Source organism: Lontra canadensis, unplaced genomic scaffold (assembly GCF_010015895.1).
Source record: "Lontra canadensis isolate GAN:19392208 unplaced genomic scaffold, GSC_riverotter_1.0 scaffold163, whole genome shotgun sequence".
In the NCBI taxonomy this organism is placed as follows: Eukaryota; Metazoa; Chordata; class Mammalia; order Carnivora; family Mustelidae; genus Lontra; species Lontra canadensis.
The window spans coordinates 307,312-329,853 of record NW_022631157.1 but is presented as its reverse complement, the minus strand read 5'-3'; the positions used below and the strand labels follow the sequence as shown (position 1 = coordinate 329,853).

The window sequence follows — 22,542 nt, the reverse complement described above, 5'->3', positions numbered from 1 at the left end:
GGAGTCCTTGTAAGTTTGAAAAACAAAATCCATTCTGAATAGTTAAGCAGAGAAAATTTAAATTCCAGAACAGAAAAATGCCTTTGAATTCCAGCCTTGAAAAGGCGACTTCTTCCAAAGGAAGCTGAAGTCTGACAGTTGGAAAGATACCCCACTCCCTTCCTAAGACGATTCCATATTCACCTGATACCCTGAGGAGAAAGATCTTGGAAAGCCTCTTAGAACTTGCCACTGCCTTCATCTTCCGATCCCTTTTGACCTTTTATTTTTTTGAAAACTCTATTTTTAGGTAATCTCTAAACCCAACACGGGGCTCGAATTTACAACCCTAACATCAAGAGTCGCACACTCTACCCACTGAGCCAGCCAGGCGCCCCTCCCTTCCAGCCTTTTAATAAGCTGAGGGCTTCAGTGAAATAACAACACATCATGATCTTTAAAAAACAAAACAAAACAAAAAAAAAACCTCTTATTTTTCAGAGATATGCACTGAAATATTTACAGTTGAAATTATATGTCCTGGTATATGTCTGCCTCAAAATAATGCAGGAGCGGGCAGCAGGGTGACTGGTGGGTACAGAGCTGAAACATGTTGGTCCTAAGTGATAATTACTGAAGCTGGGTATGGATACATACAAGTTCATATATTCTCTCTAGTTCTGTGTGTGTTTTATGTTCCATAATAAAGAGTTTAAAATGTACAGAATAAGCCAGGACAAAAAGGATAATGCAAGATGTCATATTTCTCACAGATGAATTTCACAACAGACTCAAAAGACTAGGAGGGGCGCCTGGGTGGCTCAGTGGGTTAAGCCTCTGCCTTCGGCTCAGGTCATGGTCTCAGGGTCCTGGGATTGAGACCCGCATCAGGCTCTCTGTTCAGAGGGGCGCCTGCTTCCCCCTCTTCTCTCCGCCTGCCTCTCTGCCTATTTGTGATCTCTGTCAAATAAATAAATAAAATATTTTTTTAAAAAAAGAAGAAAAAAAACTGGGAAATGCTCTTCAGCCTAGAGAAAAACCAACCTGACTCCACCTCCCCAGAGAAGCATTACCTCCAGAGAGCGGATGCTGCTGTGATAGGTGATGGAGAGCATGGAGAGGCTGAGCACGGGAGTGGGGATGTCAGGAGCCTTGCAGCAGGGCTGCATCTTCTCTGTGACTGACTTCACCAGGGCCAGCACAAGTCCCTGGACACCCACAGTGGAGGTTTCAGCGCTTCCCAGGATGGTCAGCGTGTCCAGTCGGATCTCTGAAGCACCTAACATCCAGAAACCACGTTAGCATTGGTTCTCAGCTCTCAAATGGCAACTTCAGCCTTTACCCTTTCTTACTCATTCTCTTCACGCTAGTTTTCTGTATTCCCTATACCTCCCTAAGTTCATTCCTCATATTTCAGAGCAATTTTTCCTCTCCTATCTTACCCTACCTAAATCTGGTAGCAAAGCCAAAGAAGCTCCCTAACTCCTACAAAGTGCCCAGAGATGTATTACTTTCTAGAACCAAACACATAAGGAAATAAAAAACTACACAAGTCTCAATTTCTTGATCAACTATCAAAGCTTTTTTTTTTTAATAAATCTTGCTTAATACTTAATACCTTCTATTAGCCTGTAAGAAATATCAAGAAACCCAAGTTACGTAAGACCTTCCAGCATCTCATGCCTTTAATTAGGAAAAATCCAAATAATCACCTTCATTAAATGAGAAGGACCAGACTGAACCAGTATAATCTGCTTAGGTTACAAACTACCCACTTAACTATAGACTCCCTGTCCCACTTACCAACCAGGGCAGAAAGGGTGAACAAGTTCATGTCCTCCACCTTCAAGTCCACCTTCCACAGTAATGACACAGATTCCCCAAATGAAGATTCTCTAGAGGCAGCTGACTTCCCAGATTGTGTGTCCATCAAGGATAAAATGCGAGAGAGACACTGTGCACAGGTATCTGATGCTTCTACCTGCAGTCCACGGATGGTACAATCAAGAAACAGGGTATCTGACTGGGTGCTAGACAGGCCCAAAGGCTGGTTATAGCTACCCTAGAAAAGAAGAGAGAGCGAGCCCCATTAGAAGCATGCAGAACCCACAGTTCTATGACACCCTGATGCGTCATCTTCTGCCATAAAGGTGCTCTGTGCTCTAAAACATGGCAGGAAAAGGAAACTATGGGCCGCTGTTCACCAAAGTCCCCACCTACCTGTAGTGTGAAGGAGTCCAGGACAAGTGCCTCACCCCAAACATGCATATTGGGTGGGTGGGGTGCCCGCTGAATGTGGGAGTCACTGCCCACCCGCCAGCAGAGATGGTCCACAGTTAACACACCCCGCTGATGGATACTCTGTGGCCTCAGGTGCTGGTAATCTGAACAAAGGTAGGAGAGAGTTCTATGGAGCCACTGTAGCCATCAATTAGGCCTAGCTTCACGAATAGACAGATTCTTGTTCCTTTTCTATCCCAGAGTCTTACCTAGAGAGATGGAATTGAATCCCAAGGCAAAGGGTGGTGTATCACCAAGCTGAACGGAAACGTTGACATTGGAGATGGAGGTGCTAAAGATGATGGGAGCCAGGATTTGGGGGAAGGTTCTGCATAGAGATGAGACATCATTGTTTGATAAAGAAAGAACTGGAGCTTCCTATTATGGAACAGATACCTGAAGCTCTCAAAAGTCAGGGTGAGTTTTGTTGTGATTCTCAGGATGGAATGCAACTAGAAAATAAAAGACCAAACTCCTAAATTTGTTATTCCCAATGGTAAACTGTGGGGATGCAAGAAAGATTATTAGGTTGAACCATAGGAGACTGCCATTTCAGAAATCAAATATAACTGTAAATATAAACATCAGTATATCACATGATTCAACCTAATACAACCAAGGAGCACTGCTTCCAAGCCATCTTTTTTTTAATTTATTATTTTTATTTTTTATTTTTATTTTTTAAAGATTTTATTTATTTGACAGAGAAAGATCACAAGTAGGCAGAGAGGCAGGCAGAGAGAGAGAGAAGCAGCTCCCCGCTAAGCAAAGAGCCCGATGTCGGGCTCGATCCCAGGACCCTGAGATCATGACAAGCCAAAGGCAGCGGCTTAACCCACTGAGCCACCCAGGCGCCCCTATCTTTTTTTTTTTTTAGAGAGATTTTGTTTATTTATTTGACAGAGACCACAAGTAGGCAGAGAGGCAGGCAGGGGCGGGGTGGGGGGGAGGAAGCAGGCTCCCTGCTGAGCAGAAAGCCTGATGTGGGGCTCGATCCAGGACCCTGAGATCATGACCTGAGCCAAAGGCAGAGGCTTAAACCACTGAGCCACCCAGGTACCCCAAGTCATCTTATTTTTAAAGATTTTATTTATTTGTCAAAAAAGGAGAGAGATCGCCCGTGCATAAGCAGGTAGAGCAGCAGGCAGAGGGAGAAGGAGGTTCCCCACTGAGCAGGGAGCCCGATGTGGAACTTGATTGCAGGACCCTGAGATTATGACTTAAGCAGAAGGCAGACACTTAACCAACTGAGCCAACCAGGTGGCCCCTGCTTCCAGGCCATTAATCTTAAGTTCTCTATGCAACACAATGCAGAGAGAGATGACATTGCTGACAGGATGTACCACCTTATAATTTAAGGCAGACAAGATTGTGGATCATTTAAATTCAGTGCAAAAAAATAAATAAAATAAAAAATTAAAATAAAAATAAATTCAGTGCAACAATTGTTTATTTTGTATAACAAGGCACTGTGCTGGGCACTGAAGAAATAAAAACAAAAAGGACTTCATCCTACTGTCAAATAATCTAGTTTAATGGGGAAGATATATAAAATAGAAATGCTATTGGGGCACCTGGGTGGCTCAGTAAGTTAAGCATCCAACTCTTGATTTCAGCCCAGGTCATGGTTTCAGGGTGGTGGAATCAAGCCCCTCCCTCTTCTTCTGCCCCTCCCCCCACAGCTCCCATGCTTGCGCTCTCTCTCTCTCAAAAAATAAAAATAAATAAAATAGAAATGCTATTGAACTCATCAAAATACATATTTAACACAATAGGCCACTTTAGATCAAAAGAATCTGAGAATCCACCTGATAAGATGGTGGCTAAAAAAAGATTACACCGACCTTTTCTTTCTTTGCTTAAAAACAGATGAACTAGACTCTTGGGTCTCCAGGGCCAGCATGTGCAGCCAGTGAGAGAATTCCTGGTGCCGGTAATGAATAATACAAGTATTCAAAACCAGGGAGGCTGAGAGGTCAATGGTGGTCACCTGGAAATAACACCAGAACTGTTGGCTTGGGTTTTATCTCAGTAGCTTACAAGGCAATGATACAGGGAGAAAGCACAGAAAGGAAGGATTCTTGGTCCCACAGTCATCACACCTGCACATTAGCCTTGAGGGAGCTGAGACAGACGATGCGCTGGCGACTTTGGGACAGCAACAAACCATCTGTGAGGGCAAAGAGCGATCAGAGAAGAACACTGGGAAAACAAAAGGTAAAACTAGGAGACAGTAGAGACAGGCAAGCAGATGAATAGACTATCACCAAAACTTGTGAGTTGGGGTTATTTTCTCTCAGTATATTCCCTCCTCCCCATCCCCAGCTACACTGATATTAAATTAAGAAGGCCACCTGGGGCATGGGGGAAAGAGAGGGTCTAGTCCTTTCGGTATCGACTGCCCCCCCACCAGGAACCTTTCAGTATGAGTTCAGTGCTCATCTGTGCCATATCAGAGTTTGCTGTGAAGCTTCGAAGAGGCAGCTGATCCTCATCACGGTGGTACAGGAAATGCAGCAGCTTCAGCGTCCAATTCAGGTGCCTAGAGCAGAGCCAGACTTTGACTCAGAAATATGTGGAATATCGTTCTTACTCCCTTTCCCCCACAGACAAGCTCAGTGCAGCGGAGCTACTAGGTGGGTTACTGAGACCCCAGCATAGAGTTCAAACCATCTCTCTCCACACTCTGTGTCAGCAGAGATCTCACCTCTTTTGACTATTCATTGACAGCACCACACTTGTGATCTCCATTTTCACCTTGACCTGATCTGGCAGCTGCTGGAGGAGGTACAGGCCAGGCAGAGCTGGCTCAGCCAAGTTCTCTGTCACCTCTGAAAACATGAATGAATAACACAAGAGCCATCAATCCTTAGCATACTCAAGTCTCACAAAATGCCCTGTCCTCTTTGGCCAAGTCTTCCCACATAAGTAGAGTAACCAAATGCCCAATCCTAGGCCACAAGGCAAATATCCCAGAGATTTAGGTACCTACTGTACTCCCTTCCCTGGAGTTTAGAAAAACAGTATGGGGAGCAGGCTGATACAATGTAAAGAATATGGACTTTAGGGGCACCTGGGTGGCTCAGTGGGTTAAGCCTCTGCAATCAGCTCAGGTCATGATCCCAGAGTCCTGGGATCGAGCTCCCGATCGGGCTCTCTGCTCAGCAGGCAGATTGCTTCCCCCCCTCTCTCTCTGACTCCTCTCTGCCTACTTGTGATCTCGTCAAATAAATAAATAAAATCTTAAAAAAAAAAAGAATATGGACTTTGGGGCAAAATAACTTATACTGAATTTTTACCACTGACTAGCTCTATGACCTCAGTCAAGTCACCTATCTGGTCTTCTTGCTTCAGTTTCCTCGTTTGTGAAATGCTGAGAATTGAGAGAGACAATACAAAAAACTTGTACTACAAGTCTAATTTTTAATAATTACCCACTAAATGTTAGTTCTTTCACTCACAAGTAAATACCCTATCTCCTTTAGCTATCCTCAGTGTCAAAAGTCATGCTGAATAACAAAGCACACCTAATGAGTAGTGAGACCACTGTTTTTACATAATTCCAAAAAAATAAGAGAACAGCACACCCAAGAAGCTAACTGACCAGGGCTTTACCTGAACAAGGAACAGGTTTGGGTGCCAGGCTTGGGCCCTGGCGTAGCAGCTGACTATGAAAAAGGCCCTCATGCAGTTCAGCATGGAGTGTCCACATATCCACAGTGATCGCCTTCAGTTGCCGACTGCTGATGCCCACCTCTAGACACAGCTTTAGGGCCAGTGAGAGCTCCGCTAGGCAGGTGTCCTCCTGTAGGGAGGATAAGCCTCTAAGGTGTTAAGACGTAGGGAGTCAGGAAGTTTTGGGTCCAAATGCAGTGGTCTAGAACACCACCTTGAGAGAACTCCCCATAAGAACACAGAACCTAGGGGCGCCTCGGTGGCTCAGTGGGTTAAAGCCTCTGCCTTCGGCTCAGGTCATGATCCCAGGGTCCTGGGATCAAGCCCCTCGTCAGGCTCTCTGCTCGGCAGGGAGCCTGCTTCCCCCTCCCTCTCTCTCTGCCTGCCTCTCTGCCTACTTGTGATCTCTGTCTGTCAAATAAATAAATAAAATCTAAAAAAAAAAAAAAAAAAAAACTTATTACAATAAAGAACACAGAACCTAGAATGTAAGCTCCTTCATATCCTATGCCCAGAAGGAAACAAGGCATCTAAATGACCATGGCATACTCACCAACTGGCCACTCTTAAGAACTTTGCTGTTGATCTGATTTAGGCTCACCTCACATTTCAGCCTGGGAAAGGAAAAAAATTAAGAGCACTCGGCCCCTTTCTTACCACTTAACTTCAGTCAAGCTTTACTGGCTAAATGGAACAAGGCAAAGAAAAGTGCCTAACTTTAACCTCTCCTCAAATTGTTATAGAATGAGAACTTGACACCTTTATAAAACCCAGACATCCAGCCATGCGGAAACTATAAGGCAAGAATGGGACTACCAGATCTTCTTTCACCCAGTGGTTACCTTTTCCCATCACTATCCAAAAGAAAGCTGCTTCCTCTGATCTGAATGTGCCACAAAGACTCAGAAGTAGCCACCTTGAGAACCATGATGTTTATAGACTCTACATGAATGGAGAAGAGCTAGAAAGAAGCAGCAAAGAATAACCATTAGCACCAAGGCACTGCCTTTCTCTTCCAGAAGAGAAAAAATAAGAGGCAGCTCTTGGTATTATATTCCCAAAACAGCAGAAAAATTCACCCATCACTCTACAGCCAGCTATCCCTACTAAAGTCCGAGAAACTGGGAAAAGAATCTCACCTGACAGAAGATCTTCAGTAAGGATGGACTGAAGGACAGTTCCTTCTGATGCACCCCAGTGCTCTGGGAAAATGGGGCAAACAGGCCAGAAACCTTCTGTAGGTCCGTTCTGATACGCACTTCTCCAAAGCACAATGCCACATAGCGTCTGCCCAGAAGAGAAATCTCACTGCCATCAGGTCCAGCCCTTTATGGCAGTCTTCTCCCCTCCGCAATATCCACTCTCCATTCCTCCCTAAAAATGTAGCTCAAATCATGGAGAAGAGCCTCATAGCAGTTATCAATATCTGTCTCACAAAATAATAGCCTCCAGGCTAACCAGGAGACATCAGCAAAACCCCAGCCCCCTCCTTGGGCTGTCAGGCCCCTGCAGAATGTCATTCTGCAAACCCCAATCCCAAAATATTCCCCAAGGGAAGAGTGAGGATATAGGGTACTCACGGCAGATCATGGCTAAGGAGTTTGCTGGAAATCCACAGGCTATCAATTTCCTAAAACAGTGTGGAAAATAGCTTTGTACACTAGCTGCAAGGTAAGCCATGAGCAGCTTGACAGCCAGGAAATTTTCTAAGAAGAGGAGGAAGTCCTATAGCCCTTTCACTAAATATTCTCCACTCCATTTCCACCAGCTTCTCTCCTCAGCACTATATCCTGCTCCTCACAATGACACTAGTTGAACTTGTTCAGTATTTCTCTTTTATGGACATGTTACTATTTCTCCTCTTAAATTAGAACAGTAAGTGCTTCTATTTCCTGTTATCTTTTCTCTGTGCTTAGTTCTGTATCTTTCTTATTGTACCCTGAACACTCTGTGCCTTATAAGCATTTTTAACTCAACAACTTGCATCAATCCCAGCGCTTCCAAACTCTAAAACCATCTTGGCAAAGAAGTGACAAGGCTGGGCTAACTAGGAAAGCCACCCAGGATTTTAGAGAAAAAAAAAAAGAAATAATTAAAATTTAGCTGAGTCCACCCCACACACACCCAGGGAGTTCCCCAAGACTCACCACTGTTTGCTGGTGTTGCTGAAACTTAAGGCTGACATTCTGGATCCAAAAAAAGGAGCCAATCTTTAGCTCCGCCTGCAGCTTCCGCTGACACCACTTGGTGGCCAACCGGACCACAAACCACCTGCAGAAAAATCCCTGTGAGTTCCCAGGACCATCTCCCAATTTTGGCTTTCCTCACCCCTTCCTGGTCCTAGAAGGCCTTGCAAAAAGGTCATGTCCTAAAGCTGGATCTTCTGGGCAACTCTCCGGTCTCCCAAAACAACACTCTGTCACGTACACTCGGCCACAAAGATCAAAACCCTAGCCCTGGAGTGTCCCCTTCACCCAAATGAAATCAGACAAACTACAGTCCACCTCCTAAACTGGGGACAAAGAAAGCAATCTTTCCAATCCTTAGGAACCCCAGATGAAGAAGGAAGAGGCCCGACGGGAAGTCGAAATACAGGCAGCCGTGTCAGATGTGTCATCACACACTACCCCCACGGGGTCTCTGTCTCCGCCCTCCAGACAGGTGTCAGCGAGAAGGCACCGTGGGGTCACAACCCGGCCGGCTCAAATGCCGCTCTTCCCTGGGCAGCCAGACCTGTTCCGTCTCCTAGGGCGAGGCTGCAGGTGCCCTCTGCTCTCGGTTAAGGAGACACTCAGCGGCGAATGGAGGCCACGAGGCCGGGCTCCCTTCTCTCTCTCTCTCTCTCTCTCTCACACACACACACACACACACACACACACACGTATTCAGCTCCCAGCCTCAGCATCCCCTCAGGCCTCGCCCGGTCCCTCAGTGTCCCCTACTCCCAGTTTCTCGGTGCCAGCTCGGGCCGCACGCCCCCGCTCAAGCCCGCCGCGCGCGCCCTCCGCGGCCCTACTCAGGCCCTCCCCCTCCGCCGCCCGCGCACCTTATCCTCCAGCCCGCTTCCCCTCCCCGCCCGGCCCCGCGCGCCTTCGCAGCGCGCGCCCCCTCCTCAGTCTCTCTTCCTTCCCCAGCCCCCACCCGCTGTAGCCGGGATCCTCTCACCGGCCTAAGAAGAGGGCGCTGAGGGCAACCAACAGCAAGGCCAACAGCGCGGAGAAGAACAGGGGCATTCCGGCCCCGGCCCGGCCTGGCTCCGGCCCCCGCCCTGCCGGGGCCCCCCCACGCCGGCTCCGCTCTGCGCCGCCGCGGGCCGACCAGCCGCACGCGCAGGAAAAGCGCTGGACTGGGAAGCGTTGGCGCGCGTGCACCCCGCCCCCTACAGCCCGCCAGCCAGCCAGCCAGCTGTCTCCCTGCCCCACTCCTCCCCGCGCCCGCGAGCCGGCAGGGCCGACCGGCTGCCTGCGCGAGGTACGGGCGTGGCTCCAAAGGAGCCGGGGCGCACGAATGGGTAGGGGGCGGACCTCGCCCCGACTGACACTCATGCCCCGCCCCTGACCCACCCTTCCGCACCCGGAAATGGGGAGCCTGAGGCTTGCAGGAGACCCGAGTCTGAGCCCGTCCCTGACTGGCAACAGACTTGGCTGTCTCATTTTCATGGCAGACTTCCACTTTCAAAGCACTTTCCCAGGGTGGTTAGAGAGTCCGCTTTACCACTTCGGGTCCGAACTGAGGGTACGGCGGAAGTTATGGCCCTAGGTCACACGGAGTAACTGTCCTATCTTACTCAAGAGACTTATCTGAGAATCACTGAGGAAACCAAGAACTAAAAGGCAGCAGTGGAAATTCACACCTCATTCCAGCCACAGAGGAATGAGTTGTTCATTCATGTTACTGTTTGAATACTGTTCTAGTCAGTATGTACTGACCTACTGTGTGAGAAACGCAATTTTCTGGACTCCGCTGGACAAGTTTTCAGTCTCTACTGTGTATAGCACAATTTGGGCACCGAGCAGAGGGGATATGACAGAAAGAGAGAATATTGTTCTTACTGCTCAATAAATAGTTTATTTTGGAAGCAAACATAATTGCAAAAATAGATAATTCAGGATCAGCTTTATTTTGCCTGTGTCCATCTCTGTGAAATGAGGAAACTGGACAAAGATCCCTTCCAACTCTGATACAGTGATGCTAATACAATACAAGCTAAAACAAGTTCTGAGGATTTCAAAATAAGTACTTCATATCCCTTTACTCTTACATCCCAATCTCCATAAATGTTCTTCAAGATTTTACTTGGAAACTCTTTTCCACTCCTTCAGAAAAGGACCATTTCAATTTTCACATTGGGTTACCCACAGTTTTTACCCCTCCAACTGGTTTCCTTATCTAGTCCTCTTGTCAATCATTTCACATCTCCCCAAAGACTCCACCATTTGTTTCAAATTCATACTTATCTCTCAAGCATTATAATCTGCAGCCTCTTAGCAAGGTAGGTTCTGTCTGTGAACCCTCAGGGAAGGCCCAGCAACTCAGTGAAAACTCTGTTCAAGCCAAATTGGGGGTACCTTGCAACATACCTCTCTATTCATTTTCATCTTGTCCAATATGTTCCCTTTACCCAGCTGATTCCTATCACTCCTTTCTTCTTTCTCCCCAGACTATTTCCAGCCTACTCCCAGTATCACAATAACCTGAAATGTTGATTTTATCGTTTGTCTACTTCTGGAGATCTCAAGTGATCAATGCAACTGAAATGGGAAGAGGGGAGAGAATGGAGATGGAGCTCAACTAGTTCACGGTCTCGACGTACTGAAACAAGTCCTTGTGAAAGAGACCAAGCCTCTTAATGTCATGGGCTAAACCTGGCACAGACCCATTATGCCCAAATGTTTAACCTTAAGTCCGTAAAGGAAAGGACAGGAGAACAATTGTTTCTAAAAATAAAAGGCCTGCTAGTCACTGAAACTCCAGCATATAGAAGACACCTCTGTTCACCACTACCATGCTCAAAAGACCTAGGAGCAAACTTTCTGGAACTGACCATCAGAGAGAAAGAAGAAATGAGGTAAGCATAGGACAAAAGTTTTCTACCCCCCCCTTTCAGAGAAAGCTATCCCTACATTTATCCATAAAATGCAATTATTATCCAAGAGTGAATATAACTATACTGTAGTAAAAAGAATGTGAGCCAGACACAGTTGGATTCCTATCCTTATTTACTAGCTTTAAGTTACTTACTCAAGGGCAATTTAAGCACTTAAGTAAGGCAGTTATTCAACCTTCATGTTCTGCATTGGTAATACTGTAATACCTACCCTAGATCTATGAAGATTAAAGGAGGTGATCTATGAAGATTAAGGAGGTAAGAGCTATAATACAGTATCTAGTATTTAGCAGACAGCAAATATTAGTTTTTCTTTTTTTTCTCAACTGCAGTTAACACATCCAGAGTAAAACATTTCACTATTTATTAAGCTGAATTCCTTGAGGGTCTTCAGCCATAATTAAAAATCTAGTAAAAGAGGTGCTAGGAGAGAAGTGAAAATAGAGAAAAAGTTTGGATGCAAGTAAGGCTCTTAAAAGGGCCCACACCAAAGGCTCCCAGCATCTCTAGAGTGATAGCAGTGACATGTGTCAGACTCAAGGATCAATCAGATTATGAAACAGCACACCTAATAAAGGACAACACTGGTGACTAATAATGAAATTCTTTATCATTTTGGAGAAAGAAAATAGGAGAAAAGTCACACATCAATAATCCATGATCCCAAGATTCTGATGAGTAAAAATTTCCCAACTAGGAGGGGTATCTCCCTCAGTTTCTGTTTTATCAATATTAATAAAAATATCTGCTCCTTCACCAGCAAGTCCTGTACTCAAAAAGAACTGACCCAGAGTCTGGGAGAACAACCAATCAAGTTGAAGGGCTGAAGCTTCCAAACACAGCCACTGTTTTCTGTCATGCATCTTCATCTCAGTGGTGACATGGCCACTGCCCAGGGAACCTGGGGCAGGGATCCCAGGGTGGAGCAGGAACAGATGTCATGAACACTGTGTGGTAACACTGGTTCACAGCTTCCAGACTCATAGCTCTGCATGATGAGCTTCTGCCTTTAACAACTCACTGGGTTTCATGAAGATGCCTTCCATGGCTTTCCAGTAGTTGTTCTGGCTCGGCTGGGCCATGCCATGTACCTCCTTTTGCCCACTAATGGGTCGGCCATATTGTTCTCCCGTGACAGACAGCAGAACATCAGTGGAAGAATGCTTGAACCGCACCTCACCATCCCTCACCCAGTAGGGCCCATTGCAGAGCACTGTCCAGTCATCTAGATAATCGCCTTCACCTTCCTCACCAAAAGCACTCACTTCCTGAAAGACACAAATGGTAGCAACATTAGCATAATTGACACATAGGCTTAGAAGGGAAAAAGAAGCAATGCTAAGAAAAATAAGGCTACTGAAAAGCAAAAAATAAAAGGCTTTCCAGTGCTATTTAAAAGTAAACTGGGGGCACCTGGGTGGCTCAGTGGGTTAAAGCCTCTGCCTTCAGCTCAGGTCATGATCCCAGGGTCCTGGGATGGAGCCCCACATCGGGATCTCTGCTCAGCAGGGAGCCTGCTACCTCCTCTCTCTGCCTGCCTCTCTGCCTACTTGTGATCTCTGTCTGTCAAATAAATAAATAAAATCTTTAAAAAAATAAAAAAAATAAAATAAATAAAAGTAAACTGTGGGAGGGGCACCTGGGTGTCTCAGTCATTAAGCTGCTGCCTTTGGCTCAGGTCATGATCCCAGCGTCCTGGAATCGAGCCCTGCATTGGGCTCCCTGCTCAGTGGGGGACCTGCTTCTCCCTCTCCAGCTCCCCCTGCTTGTGTTCCCTCTCTCCACTCTCTCTCTTTCTCTGTCAAATAAATAAATAAATAAAATCTAAAAACAACAACAACAAAAAAACCGCGGGGAAAAGTTTTTTAATAAAAATTTCAAAAATAAATGGTGAAAAAAGATTTAAAAAAAGATAAAAAGACACAAAGGAGATGAAATCAGTTGCCCTAGGATTATATTCCAAACACTTACTTTGCAAGTAATCCTGTATTTGCCTTACTCTTGTTATTTGACTTTAAATATTCCTGCCTCATTCCCTTAACTACATTTTAAGTGACACGGTGAGCCACAAAAATAGAAAGCAGGGGATGGGCTCTGGAGACTGGCAGACCTTGAATCTCCACTCCATTCCATTCCTTCCTGTGCAACTTCTTCATTTTCTCCTCTAAAAACTCATGACAGTATCACCTTACAAAATAATTGTGAGAACTAAATAAAATAAATAGCAGAGTTCCTCCCCTTCTCTTCTACTCCCACTCCCCTTAAGAACAAATACTCACAGAGTTTCTATTGCAATAAAAAATTAATGGGACACCAGGATGGCTCAGTTGATTAAGTGTCTGCCTTTGGCTCAGGTCATGATCCCAGGGTCCTGGGATCAATTTCTGTGTCAGGCTCCTTGCTCAGTGGGAAGTCTGCTTCTCCTTCTCCCTCTGCCTGCCACTGCCCCTGCTTGTGTTCTCACTCTGACAAATAAATTTAAAAAAAAAAAAAAAAAAAAAAAAAAAAAAAGGTAGAGGGGACCTGGGTGACTCAGTGGGTTAAAGCCTCTGCCTTCAGCTCAGGTCATGATCCCAGGATCCTAGGATCGAGCACCGCATTGGGCTCTCTGCTTGGCGGGGAGCCTGCTTCCCTTCCTCTCTCTCTGCCTGCCTCTCTGCCTACTTGTGATCTCTGTCAAATCAATCAATCAATCAATCAATCAATCTTAAAAAAAAAAAGGGTAGAAAGTCATTTAAAAAAAGTTACTGATTATTTCAGAAATATATAAATCCATCCTAAGCTATATAATTTCAGATGACTAAAAGCAGTCATTTGGAAATAGTCTGTAAGACTAAAGGCAAAAGGAAATGTACATAATTAACAATTCTACTATACTTGTATTTTTTTTTTTTAAAGATTTTATTTACTTATTTGTCAGAGAGAGAGAGAGTGAGCGCACAAGCAGGCAGAGTGGCAGGCGGAAGTGGAGAGAGAAGCAGGCCAAGCAAGGAGCCCGATGTGGAACTCGATCCCAGGACCTTGGGATCATGACCTGAGCCGAAGTCAGCCACCCAACCAACTTAGCCACCCAGGCGTCCCTACTTGTATTGTTTTGAGTGCAACTTTTTGTTGATCATCTATTTGTTGCTGTGGACTTTTTTTTTTTTAAGTAGGCTCTATGCCCAACATGGAGCCTAACGGGGGATTGAACTCATGACCCTGAGATCAAGACCTGAGCTGAGAACAAGAGTCAGACAACTGGGGCACCTGAATGGCTGTTGGTTAAGCGTCTGACTTGGGCGCCTGGGTAGTCAGTCAGTTAAGCGTCTGCCTTTGGCTGAGGCCATGATCCCAGGGTCCTGTGACTGAGCCCCATGGCAGGCTCTTTGCTCAGCAGGGAGCCTCCTTCTCCCTCTCCCTCTGCAGGCTGCTCCTCCTACTTGTGTGCTCTGTCAAATAAATAAATAAAATCTTTTAAAAAAAGCGTCTGGTTTCGGCTTGGGTCTTGATCTTGGGGTGCTGGTATCAAGCCCTGCATCAGGCTCCATGCTCAGCAGGGAGTCTGCTTCTCTCTCTTCCTCTGCCCCACAGCATGCTGTCTCTCTCTCAAATAAATTTCTTTAAAAATAAAAGGGGAGGGCTGGGGCGCCTGGGTGGCTCAGTGAGTTAAGGCCTCTGCCTTCAGCTCAGGTCATGATCCCAGGGTCCTGGGATCGAGCCTCACATCGGGCTTTCTGCTCAGCAGGGAGCCTGCTTTCCTCTCTCTCTCTGCCTGCCTCTCTGCCTACTTGTGATCTCCGTCTGTCAAATAAATAAATTAAAAAAAAAAAAAAGGAGGGGAGGGCACCTGGGTGGCTCAGTGGGTTAAGATCTCTGTCTGTCAAATAAATAAATAAATAAAATCTTTAAAAAAAAAAAAAGTCATTTAATCAACCAAGCCACCAGGCACCCCACAATTCTACCATACTTGTATATGGAACTGAACAAGTAAATGGATGACAGTGGTGGGAACCAGGTTATCTGTGTGGAAATTTACAAACAAGTAAAGGGAGGAGAATAGTATGGTCTAAATGGTAATGGATTATAGTTGGAGACATCAACAGGAACTCACGTTTAACATAATCAAGATATATTTATACATAAAAATATTTATAGATAGGCCTACATATATATACACGTTTCTTTGCTCTGTCAGGTGAGAAGGCCTAAAAGAGACAACACCCCAGTAGCAACAAAGCTCACGTAAGGGCTAAGATCATGGTTTCTAATATTATTCTTCAATAAAAGGAAACAGAACTCCTTGGAGAAATAGCTGATTCTAGGACTGGGGCAAGAAATATACAAGATGGGGCACCTGGGTGGCTCAGTTGTTAAGCGTCTGCCTTCAGCTCAGGTCATGATGCCAGGGTCCTGGGATCAAGTCCCACATCGCTCCTTGCTCAACCAGGAGCCTCCTTCTCCCTCTGCCTGCCACTCCCCCTGCTTGTGTCCTCTCTGCCTGACAAATAAATAAATATCTTACCAAAAAAAAAAAAAGAAAGAAAGAAAGAAAGAAAGAAAGAAATATACAAGACGAGTCTAGAGTATCTTCAAGTGCCAAAAAGAAAAGGAAAGGTTGGGATGCCTGGGTGGCTCAGTTGGTTGGACGACTGCTTTCAGCTCAGGTCATGATCTCGGAGTCCCGGGATCGAGTCCCGCATCGGGCTCCCAGCTCCACGGGGAGTCTGCTTCTCCTTCTGACCTTCTCCTCGCTCATGCTCTCTCTCACTGCCTCTCTTTCAAATAAATAAATAAAATCTTTAAAAAAAAAAAAAAAAAAAGAAAAGGAAAGGTTAAAACACACACATACACAAAAATGGGAGTATGTCAAATGGACACAGGAGACAAGTAAAAAAGCTCCCAATGGCCAATGCTGGAACAATCTAAGCAACAAAATAAAGGCAGTGGTATGTGATTATAACTCAAAAAGTATAAAATATTCATGAGTCCATACTGATACAAATGAGTGCATATGTAAGTAAAGAAGAGACATATACCCATGCAGAAGAATTCCAAGTAACTTTTTTAGCTACTCTATCTAAAGGAAGGGGAGCATAACTCCCCATTCTTTAAGTGTGGGCTGTGCATAGTGACATCCTTCCAAAGCATAATACAGAAAAGAGTGGGGTGGAGAGATGAAAAGAATAACTTTTAAGGAGAAACATCACAAACATTATTTCAACAGTCATAAATCATGTAGATAGTGTGTACCTGTGACACGATGTGATAAAAATGGCACTTTACCCCTGTGGCCGTCCTCCTAAAAACCTTTCTAAGCCAGATCTAACTGTAACAAAAACACCAGACAAATCCCAATAGAGGAGCATCTTATCGTATACTTGACCAGCATTCCTCAAAACTGTCAAGGTAATCAAAAACAAGAATTTGGGAAAGAAAAAAGAAAACAAAAACAAAGAACAAAAAAACAAGAATTTGAGAAACTTCCACACCTCAGAGGAGCCTGAGGAGACATGACAACTAAATGTAATGGGTATCCTGGATGGGCAACTGGAACAAAAAAAGTACAGTATGTAAAAACTAACGGTATCAAAATAAACTAGGACTTTAGTTGATAACAATGTATCTTTAACTGCTTTATAAAATATAGGAAATTTACCATACTAATATAAGATGCTAACAGGAAAAACTATGTGCAGAGTGGCAGTGGGAAGGAAGCCCTCATTAATGAGTTCATATCTCCCAAAAGCTCAAGGCTTTAAAAAAAATGGCACAATACCGGGGTGTCTGGCTGGCTCACGTAGAGCATGCAACTCTTGATCTTGGGGCAGTGAGTTCAAGCCCCACACTGGGCACAGAGCTTACTTTAAAAAAATAGTTAAAAAATAAAAATTAAGGGCGCCTGGGTGGCTCAGTTGGTTAAGCCTCTGCCTTACCGCTCAGGTCATGGTCTCAGGGTTCTGGGATCAAGGCCCACATCAGGCTCTCTGCTCAGCAAGGAGCCTGCTTCCTCCTCTCTTTTTGCTTCCCTTTCTGCCTACTTGTGATTTCTCTCCCTCTGTCAGATAAATAAATAAAATCTTTTTTAAATAAATAAATTAATTAAAATTAAAATTAAAAAGTGGCACAATACTTAATTCACTTTCCTAATGTGGTTGGTTAGCTGAACTCATTTAAAATAATTTTTATTCAAACTTTGGACACAGTTGTTGTTTTTCTATTTGAATATAGTTGATAGACAATTGTTTTATCAGTTTCAGGTGTACAACATAGTCATTCAACAAGTCTATACATTATGCTACACTCACCATAAATGTGTAGCTACCACTGGTCACCATACAATGCTTTTACAGTATCTCGGATTATATTCTCTATGCTGTACCTTTTATCTGTATGACTTAGTCATTGCATAACTGGAAGCCTGTTATCCTCCACTCCCTTTACCCATTCTGCCCATCTCTCCATCCCCTTCCTCTCTGACAACCATCAGTTTGTTCTCCACATTTATAGGTCTGATTCTACTTTTTGTTTGTTCATTTGTTTTCTGAGATGCCACATATAAAAGAAATCACACGGTATTTGTCTTTCTCCTATTTATTTTATTCAGCCTAATACCCTATAGGTCCATCCATATTGTTAAAAATGACAAGATCTCATTCTTTTTATGGCTGAGTAATATTCTACTGTGTATATACGTATACACCATATCTTCGTCACCCATGCATCCACTGACGTACGCTTGGTTTGCTTCCGTATCTCAGGTTTTGTAAATAATGCTGCAATAAACATAGGGGTGCACGTTTCTTTCCAAATTAGCGTTTTCATTTTCTTTAAACATACAATAACAAAATTACTGAATTATATGACATTTCTATTTTTCTTTTTTTTTTTTTAAAGATTTTATTTCTTTATTTGACAGACAAAGATCACAAGCAGGCAGAGAGAGAGGAGGAAGCAGGCTCCCTGCTGAGCAGAGAGCCCGATGCGGGGCTCGACCCCAGGACCCTGGGATCATGACCTGAGCCGAAGGCAGAGGCTTTAACCCACTGAGCCACCCAGGAGCCCTATTTTTCATTTTTTGAGGAACCTCCATACTGTTTTCTAAAGTGGCTACACCAATCTAAATTCCCACCAACAGTGTATACGGGTTCCGTTTTCTCCACATCCTCACCTATGCTTGTTATTTCTTGTTTTTTGATTATACCATTCTGTCAGGTATAAGGTGATACCTTACTATGGTTTTAATTCGCATTTCCCTGATGATTAATGATGTTGAGCTCTTTTCATGTGTCAACACTGGGTTTCTTTGCTGCAGAATTTATCAAGATGACTTATGATATGCCAATATATACCTATTCTGCCTTTTCTCATTTCTTGATTTCATCTAGATGTAAAGTCTCTATTTTGACCAGAAATAATTTCCTTCATACTTATGAGACAAAGCCAATTCTCCATGCCTGCACAAAAAAGAACATCTACACCCAGAAAAGAAAGGGCTAAGGACCAAGATATTAGACAACGCAACGAATGCACAGGGCACCAGTGATCCACAGGATGCCACCTCACCTGGTTTCCAGAAAGAGGTGAGGTGAAGTGGTGACTATGGAGGTTCCGGCCAGTGTTGACATGTGTCAGCCGGATGGGTTGGCCACATTTGATGGGGGTTCCCCTCTCACACACTGTAGCAGTCTTCCCCCGTATCCTCCAGTAACTATTGCTGTCGTCCACAGAGGTTACACCTGTCACTGACTGCTGCCCACTACCTGTAGTCCAAAAAAAAAGAGAGAGAAAACGAGCTCAACCTAATCCCTCTTTCCTAAGGCCAATAATGGGCCCTGTATTATAAAACAGGTTTGGAAGAGTGGAGAGGAAACCCTATGCTTGTTATTTCTTCGTCTATAACATTTTAAAAATACATGAGAAATACTAAATATATTTATACAGTATTCTTGTCTGATAAATTATACTTATATGTACAACATCAGAAAACTCTAACAATTTGCATCAAAGGGCACTATTTAGTGAATGAACTTATGTTCATTTTTTTGAAACACAAGTATGATGTACCTATATACAATAACCTGGGTAGTCCCTAGTATATGTCACATGATTGAAACATGTTTAATATTTTTAAATGTTTACTATGTGTTACAATCAAAACTTTTGTCACATTTCACAATAAAAAGGAAACCAGATTTTGCTGTCAACTTTAATCTAAGCAATCACTGCAGCTCCCCAATGCCCTGTGAGTGATCAATGTGTTATAAGAGTAATCATAAGTCCCCTAAATTTGGCTAATACTGCCTAAAAGAGATAAAATTCTGGTTAAAAGGTACCAGATTAAACACACACCTACAGGCTTAAAAAGAAAAAAGAAAATATATGAATAGTAATTACTAGCCAGCTATGTGTACTCAGCACTTTCTAAATGTCAGATACCAATCCATACCTTTTGCCTGAATATTCTTATTTGATACATGCATATACCCTAAGGTAGATATTATTATCATCCCCAATATACAATGGAGTCTCAGAAAGGCTGAATAGTACACCCCAGGCCACACAGCACCAAGACACGGTGTTGGGGTTTGAACTTAGATGGCCCAACTCTAGAACTCACTCTTAACCACTCTACCACATGGCCTCCCAAGAAACTTTATTTTCTGTCAAGTTACATCAGAGACCACTCTCTCACATAAATTCCCAGGATATTCTCTTTCCTAGGCTATACTCAATTCTTTAAAGGCACTCGAGACACTTTCCTAGTTACTCTCGCCTGTTCCTCCTGTCCCTGGCCCGGCTTGACAGCCTCTTGATAACACTCACTCTTTACCACTTAACACCTTACACCCTTGCACCAGATATCTGGGTGAATGTTACAGCCAAACTACCAGCTTCTATTGCCTCACTCAGCTCACAATGACTCCGTAAGGTCTTTTAAAGAAAAAAAAAAAAAAAAAAAAAAAAAAAGTGGGGCACTTGGGTGGCTCAGTGGTTAAAGCCTCTGCCTTCAGCTCAGGTCATGATCCCAGAGTCCTGGGATCGAGCCTCGCATCAGGATCTCTGCTCAGCGGGGAGCCTGCTTCCTCCTCTCTCTGCCTGCCTCTCTGCCTACTTGTGATCTCTGCCTGTCAAATAAATAAACAAAATCTTAAAAAAAAAAAAAAAGAAAGAAAGAAAGAAATAGGGCGCCTGGGTGACTCAGTGGGTTAAGCCTCTGCTTTCGGCTCAGGTCATGATCTCAGGGTCCTGGGATGGAGCCCCACATCGGGCTCTCTGCTCAGCAGGGAGCCTGCTTCCTCCTCTCTCTCTCTGCCTGCCGCTCTGCCTACTTGTGATCTGTATGTCAAAATAAATAAATAAATAAATAATCTTAAAAAAAGAAAGAAAGAGAGAGAGAGAGAGAGAAAGAAAGAAAAAGGCAAACCAAGCCTCCCTTCTTACTTCTGATTTTTGCCGTACAGCTCTCTTGGTCCTGGGTCATTGCCATACTTCACTAAAACATAGTCTATACTTTGTATCTTGTACTTTTTCCTGTTCGGTTCAACCCTTCACTTCCTCTCCCATCAATCAAGGTTGAGACAGGATGGACTGCCTTCAGGGTGGTATGGCTGTAGACTCCTCTCCCACCCTTAAACCCTGGGATTACCCAAAATTCTAGCCTTATCCATTCTTAAATACTTATCAGAGATCAGGACTAAGGCATTTATATGTGGTTCAACAGATTTTTCAAGTGATTCAAATTGACACCAGATTAAGAATCACAGTGCATTTTACACAATCTCACTTATTCTCTCGTCAGCACACCACCCCCACCCAATACAGAGATGTCGTACTTAACTCTACCCCAGGCTCAGCACAGACTGAATCTGATTCTTAAATCTGACTGCCCATTAGAGGCACCTGAAGAATTTTTCAAATCCACAGATTCCTATTATCAGGCCTTTATTCCTATTATCAGGCCTTTCTCCCACATTTGTAGAGCCAAACTAGGAATCTAGATTAAATTAAAAAGTGGGGAGCTGGACACATAGCAAGTGTTCACTGAATGGCTGCTAGGATTATAAAACATCCCAACAATGACTACTCAGTCCTTTCCTAGTCTAACTAGTCAGATATATTTTGAGAATCACGAACCACAGACTAGCCCCCATCCTCTCTTAACTGATAGCATCATCAGACATCCAATAGAGAAATCTAGCAATCATCTTAGATGCATCTCACATCTCACTAACTGAATTTTTTTCTCTTTTTTGGTTGGTTCTGGTTTTCCTGTAACTTGGTGACTGGCTCACTATTCTATCGCCTGTATCTAGATTACTATTAAGGATATAATAACAGTTTATTATATCTATACTGAATGGATGAACCCACAAATAATTGCTAAATTATAAATGAACCCAAACCAAGCATTTTAATATCCTATGTTAAAAAGCCCTCTTAACGATTTCCTCTCCAATTCCAATGAGTGCTTTGAATTCTTTACAAGAAGGGTAAAGTCTGAATAAAAAGAGGCCAAAGGAAAATGGTTGAAGAGCAAGTGTAAGATGCAAAACAGCTAGAACAGAAAGATACAGTCAAAAAGTTAGGTCTTGGAATTCAAGACTTCAGAGATACAGCACTTACTGTAATTTTCTACATGTCTGTCTCTCCCGCACTGAATAGTGCCAGCCTGGAGTAGCTGAAAGCAGGCTTTGAAACTGGACAGATTTGGTTCGAACCCCGTCTCTGTCATTCACTAGCTGCAAGGCTCTGAGCATGCAACTTATCTGAGTTTGTTTCCTCATCTGTAAAATGAGGATAACAATCGTCTCTACCTCGTAGGAATGTTATTATAAGTCCAAAAAAGTGTACGTGTAATGTGCCCGATACGCAGCTCACCCGACAGAAGCTGATATTTTGCCCACTTCTCTGATTCTCCGCCTCTAGACCTCAGGAACCTCCCCGGGACTCCCCTAACCTTCCCAGACCACACCCCTCAAATTTTCTCTTGGCCCCGCCCCCTCCAGAGCCTACCAGCCCCTCCCAACCCACCTAACCCGGGTGGCAGTACCTGACCCATAGCGCACGTCGTGTGAGTGCAGTCTCACGTTGTGGCGCGTATTGAGTAGCTTCACCACCGAGCCGCATGTAACGACAGCCAGATTGGACGCTCCCACAGCACTCCACAAACCCCCCAACAACAGTAGCGACACCACAACCATCGTAGCTGAAGCGCAGAGCCCTTAATCTTCGAAGAAAACTCGGCCCCTCCCCGGAACCGGAAGCTGCCGGCGGAACCACAGAGAGGAGGAAATGAGGAAGCCCTAATTTACTCTTTATGGTTCCTTTGGCTAGAGCGGCCCGAGGAAGCCGTGCGTCCGGACGCTTCCGATCCCCAAATTCTGTTCCCAAGTCTCTGTGACACTTACCTTCCTGAGCCGTTTCGGCCAGTTTTCGCGCACTACTAAACGAAGCCCCGAGAGCCAGGTGGGAGAAGAGTGAAAGAAATGGCCCGCCCACTCCCAGTGACAGGGAGCCGG

General features: G+C 44.3%; 2 protein-coding genes across 9 annotated transcripts in view; both read right to left on the bottom strand.

Annotated features, from left to right (window-relative positions):
• The window catches only part of KIAA0100 (KIAA0100 ortholog), a 30,927-nt gene extending 21,679 nt beyond the window's left edge, over positions 1–9,248 (bottom strand). For 2 of the 5 annotated variants that reach the window (XR_004381211.1, XM_032845378.1), the window contains exons 1-15: positions 9,100–9,248; positions 8,082–8,205; positions 7,515–7,564; positions 7,074–7,221; positions 6,777–6,895; positions 6,488–6,548; positions 5,875–6,064; positions 4,967–5,090; positions 4,677–4,801; positions 4,362–4,429; positions 4,104–4,249; positions 2,469–2,587; positions 2,200–2,363; positions 1,783–2,041; positions 1,053–1,258 (exon numbers count right to left, since the gene is read on the bottom strand). Coding sequence is in view for 4 of the 5 variants with exons in the window: in XM_032845378.1 (XP_032701269.1) it covers positions 1,053–1,258; positions 1,783–2,041; positions 2,200–2,363; positions 2,469–2,587; positions 4,104–4,249; positions 4,362–4,429; positions 4,677–4,801; positions 4,967–5,090; positions 5,875–6,064; positions 6,488–6,548; positions 6,777–6,895; positions 7,074–7,221; positions 7,515–7,564; positions 8,082–8,205; positions 9,100–9,167 (1,971 nt within the window). In the remaining variant the exon portion in view is untranslated. The remainder of the gene's footprint in view (positions 1–1,052; positions 1,259–1,782; positions 2,042–2,199; positions 2,364–2,468; positions 2,588–4,103; positions 4,250–4,361; positions 4,430–4,676; positions 4,802–4,966; positions 5,091–5,874; positions 6,065–6,487; positions 6,549–6,776; positions 6,896–7,073; positions 7,222–7,514; positions 7,565–8,081; positions 8,206–9,099) is intronic. The other 3 variants (XM_032845376.1, XM_032845377.1, XM_032845379.1) reach the window with 2 other exon arrangements.
• Positions 9,249–10,033: 785 nt separating this feature from the next.
• Positions 10,034–22,523, bottom strand: SDF2 (stromal cell derived factor 2). 4 transcript variants are annotated; one of them, XM_032845373.1, is made up of 4 exons: positions 22,432–22,523; positions 21,647–21,807; positions 18,587–18,783; positions 10,034–12,309 (listed from the first exon to the last, which is right to left on the bottom strand). In XM_032845373.1, exons 2-4 carry the CDS (start codon positions 21,753–21,755, stop codon positions 12,022–12,024), a joined length of 594 nt encoding a protein of 197 aa, XP_032701264.1. In that variant the 5' UTR covers positions 21,756–21,807; positions 22,432–22,523; the 3' UTR covers positions 10,034–12,021. The 4 variants fall into 4 exon arrangements, with proteins under 4 accessions (XP_032701264.1, XP_032701265.1, XP_032701263.1 ...); XM_032845374.1 differs by lacking the exons at positions 21,647–21,807; positions 22,432–22,523 and adding an exon at positions 22,074–22,295 and having other exon boundaries at positions 10,034–12,171; positions 12,280–12,309; XM_032845372.1 differs by lacking the exon at positions 22,432–22,523 and adding an exon at positions 22,074–22,190.
• Between the last annotated feature and the right edge of the window lie 19 nt (positions 22,524–22,542).

Excerpts from the sequence above, each read along its gene's own strand:
- SDF2 (XM_032845371.1), bottom strand. The coding sequence starts at position 22,224 with ATGGTTGTGGTGTCGCTACTGTTGTTGGGGGGTTTGTGGAGTGCTGTG. Across the intron at positions 18,784-22,073 it reads CGACGTGCGCTATGGGTCAG|GTAGTGGGCAGCAGTCAGTG; the intron begins GTACTGCCACCC and ends TTTGGACTACAG. Across the intron at positions 12,310-18,586 it reads CACCTCTTTCTGGAAACCAG|GAAGTGAGTGCTTTTGGTGA; the intron begins GTGAGGTGGCAT and ends TGTGTCTTTCAG.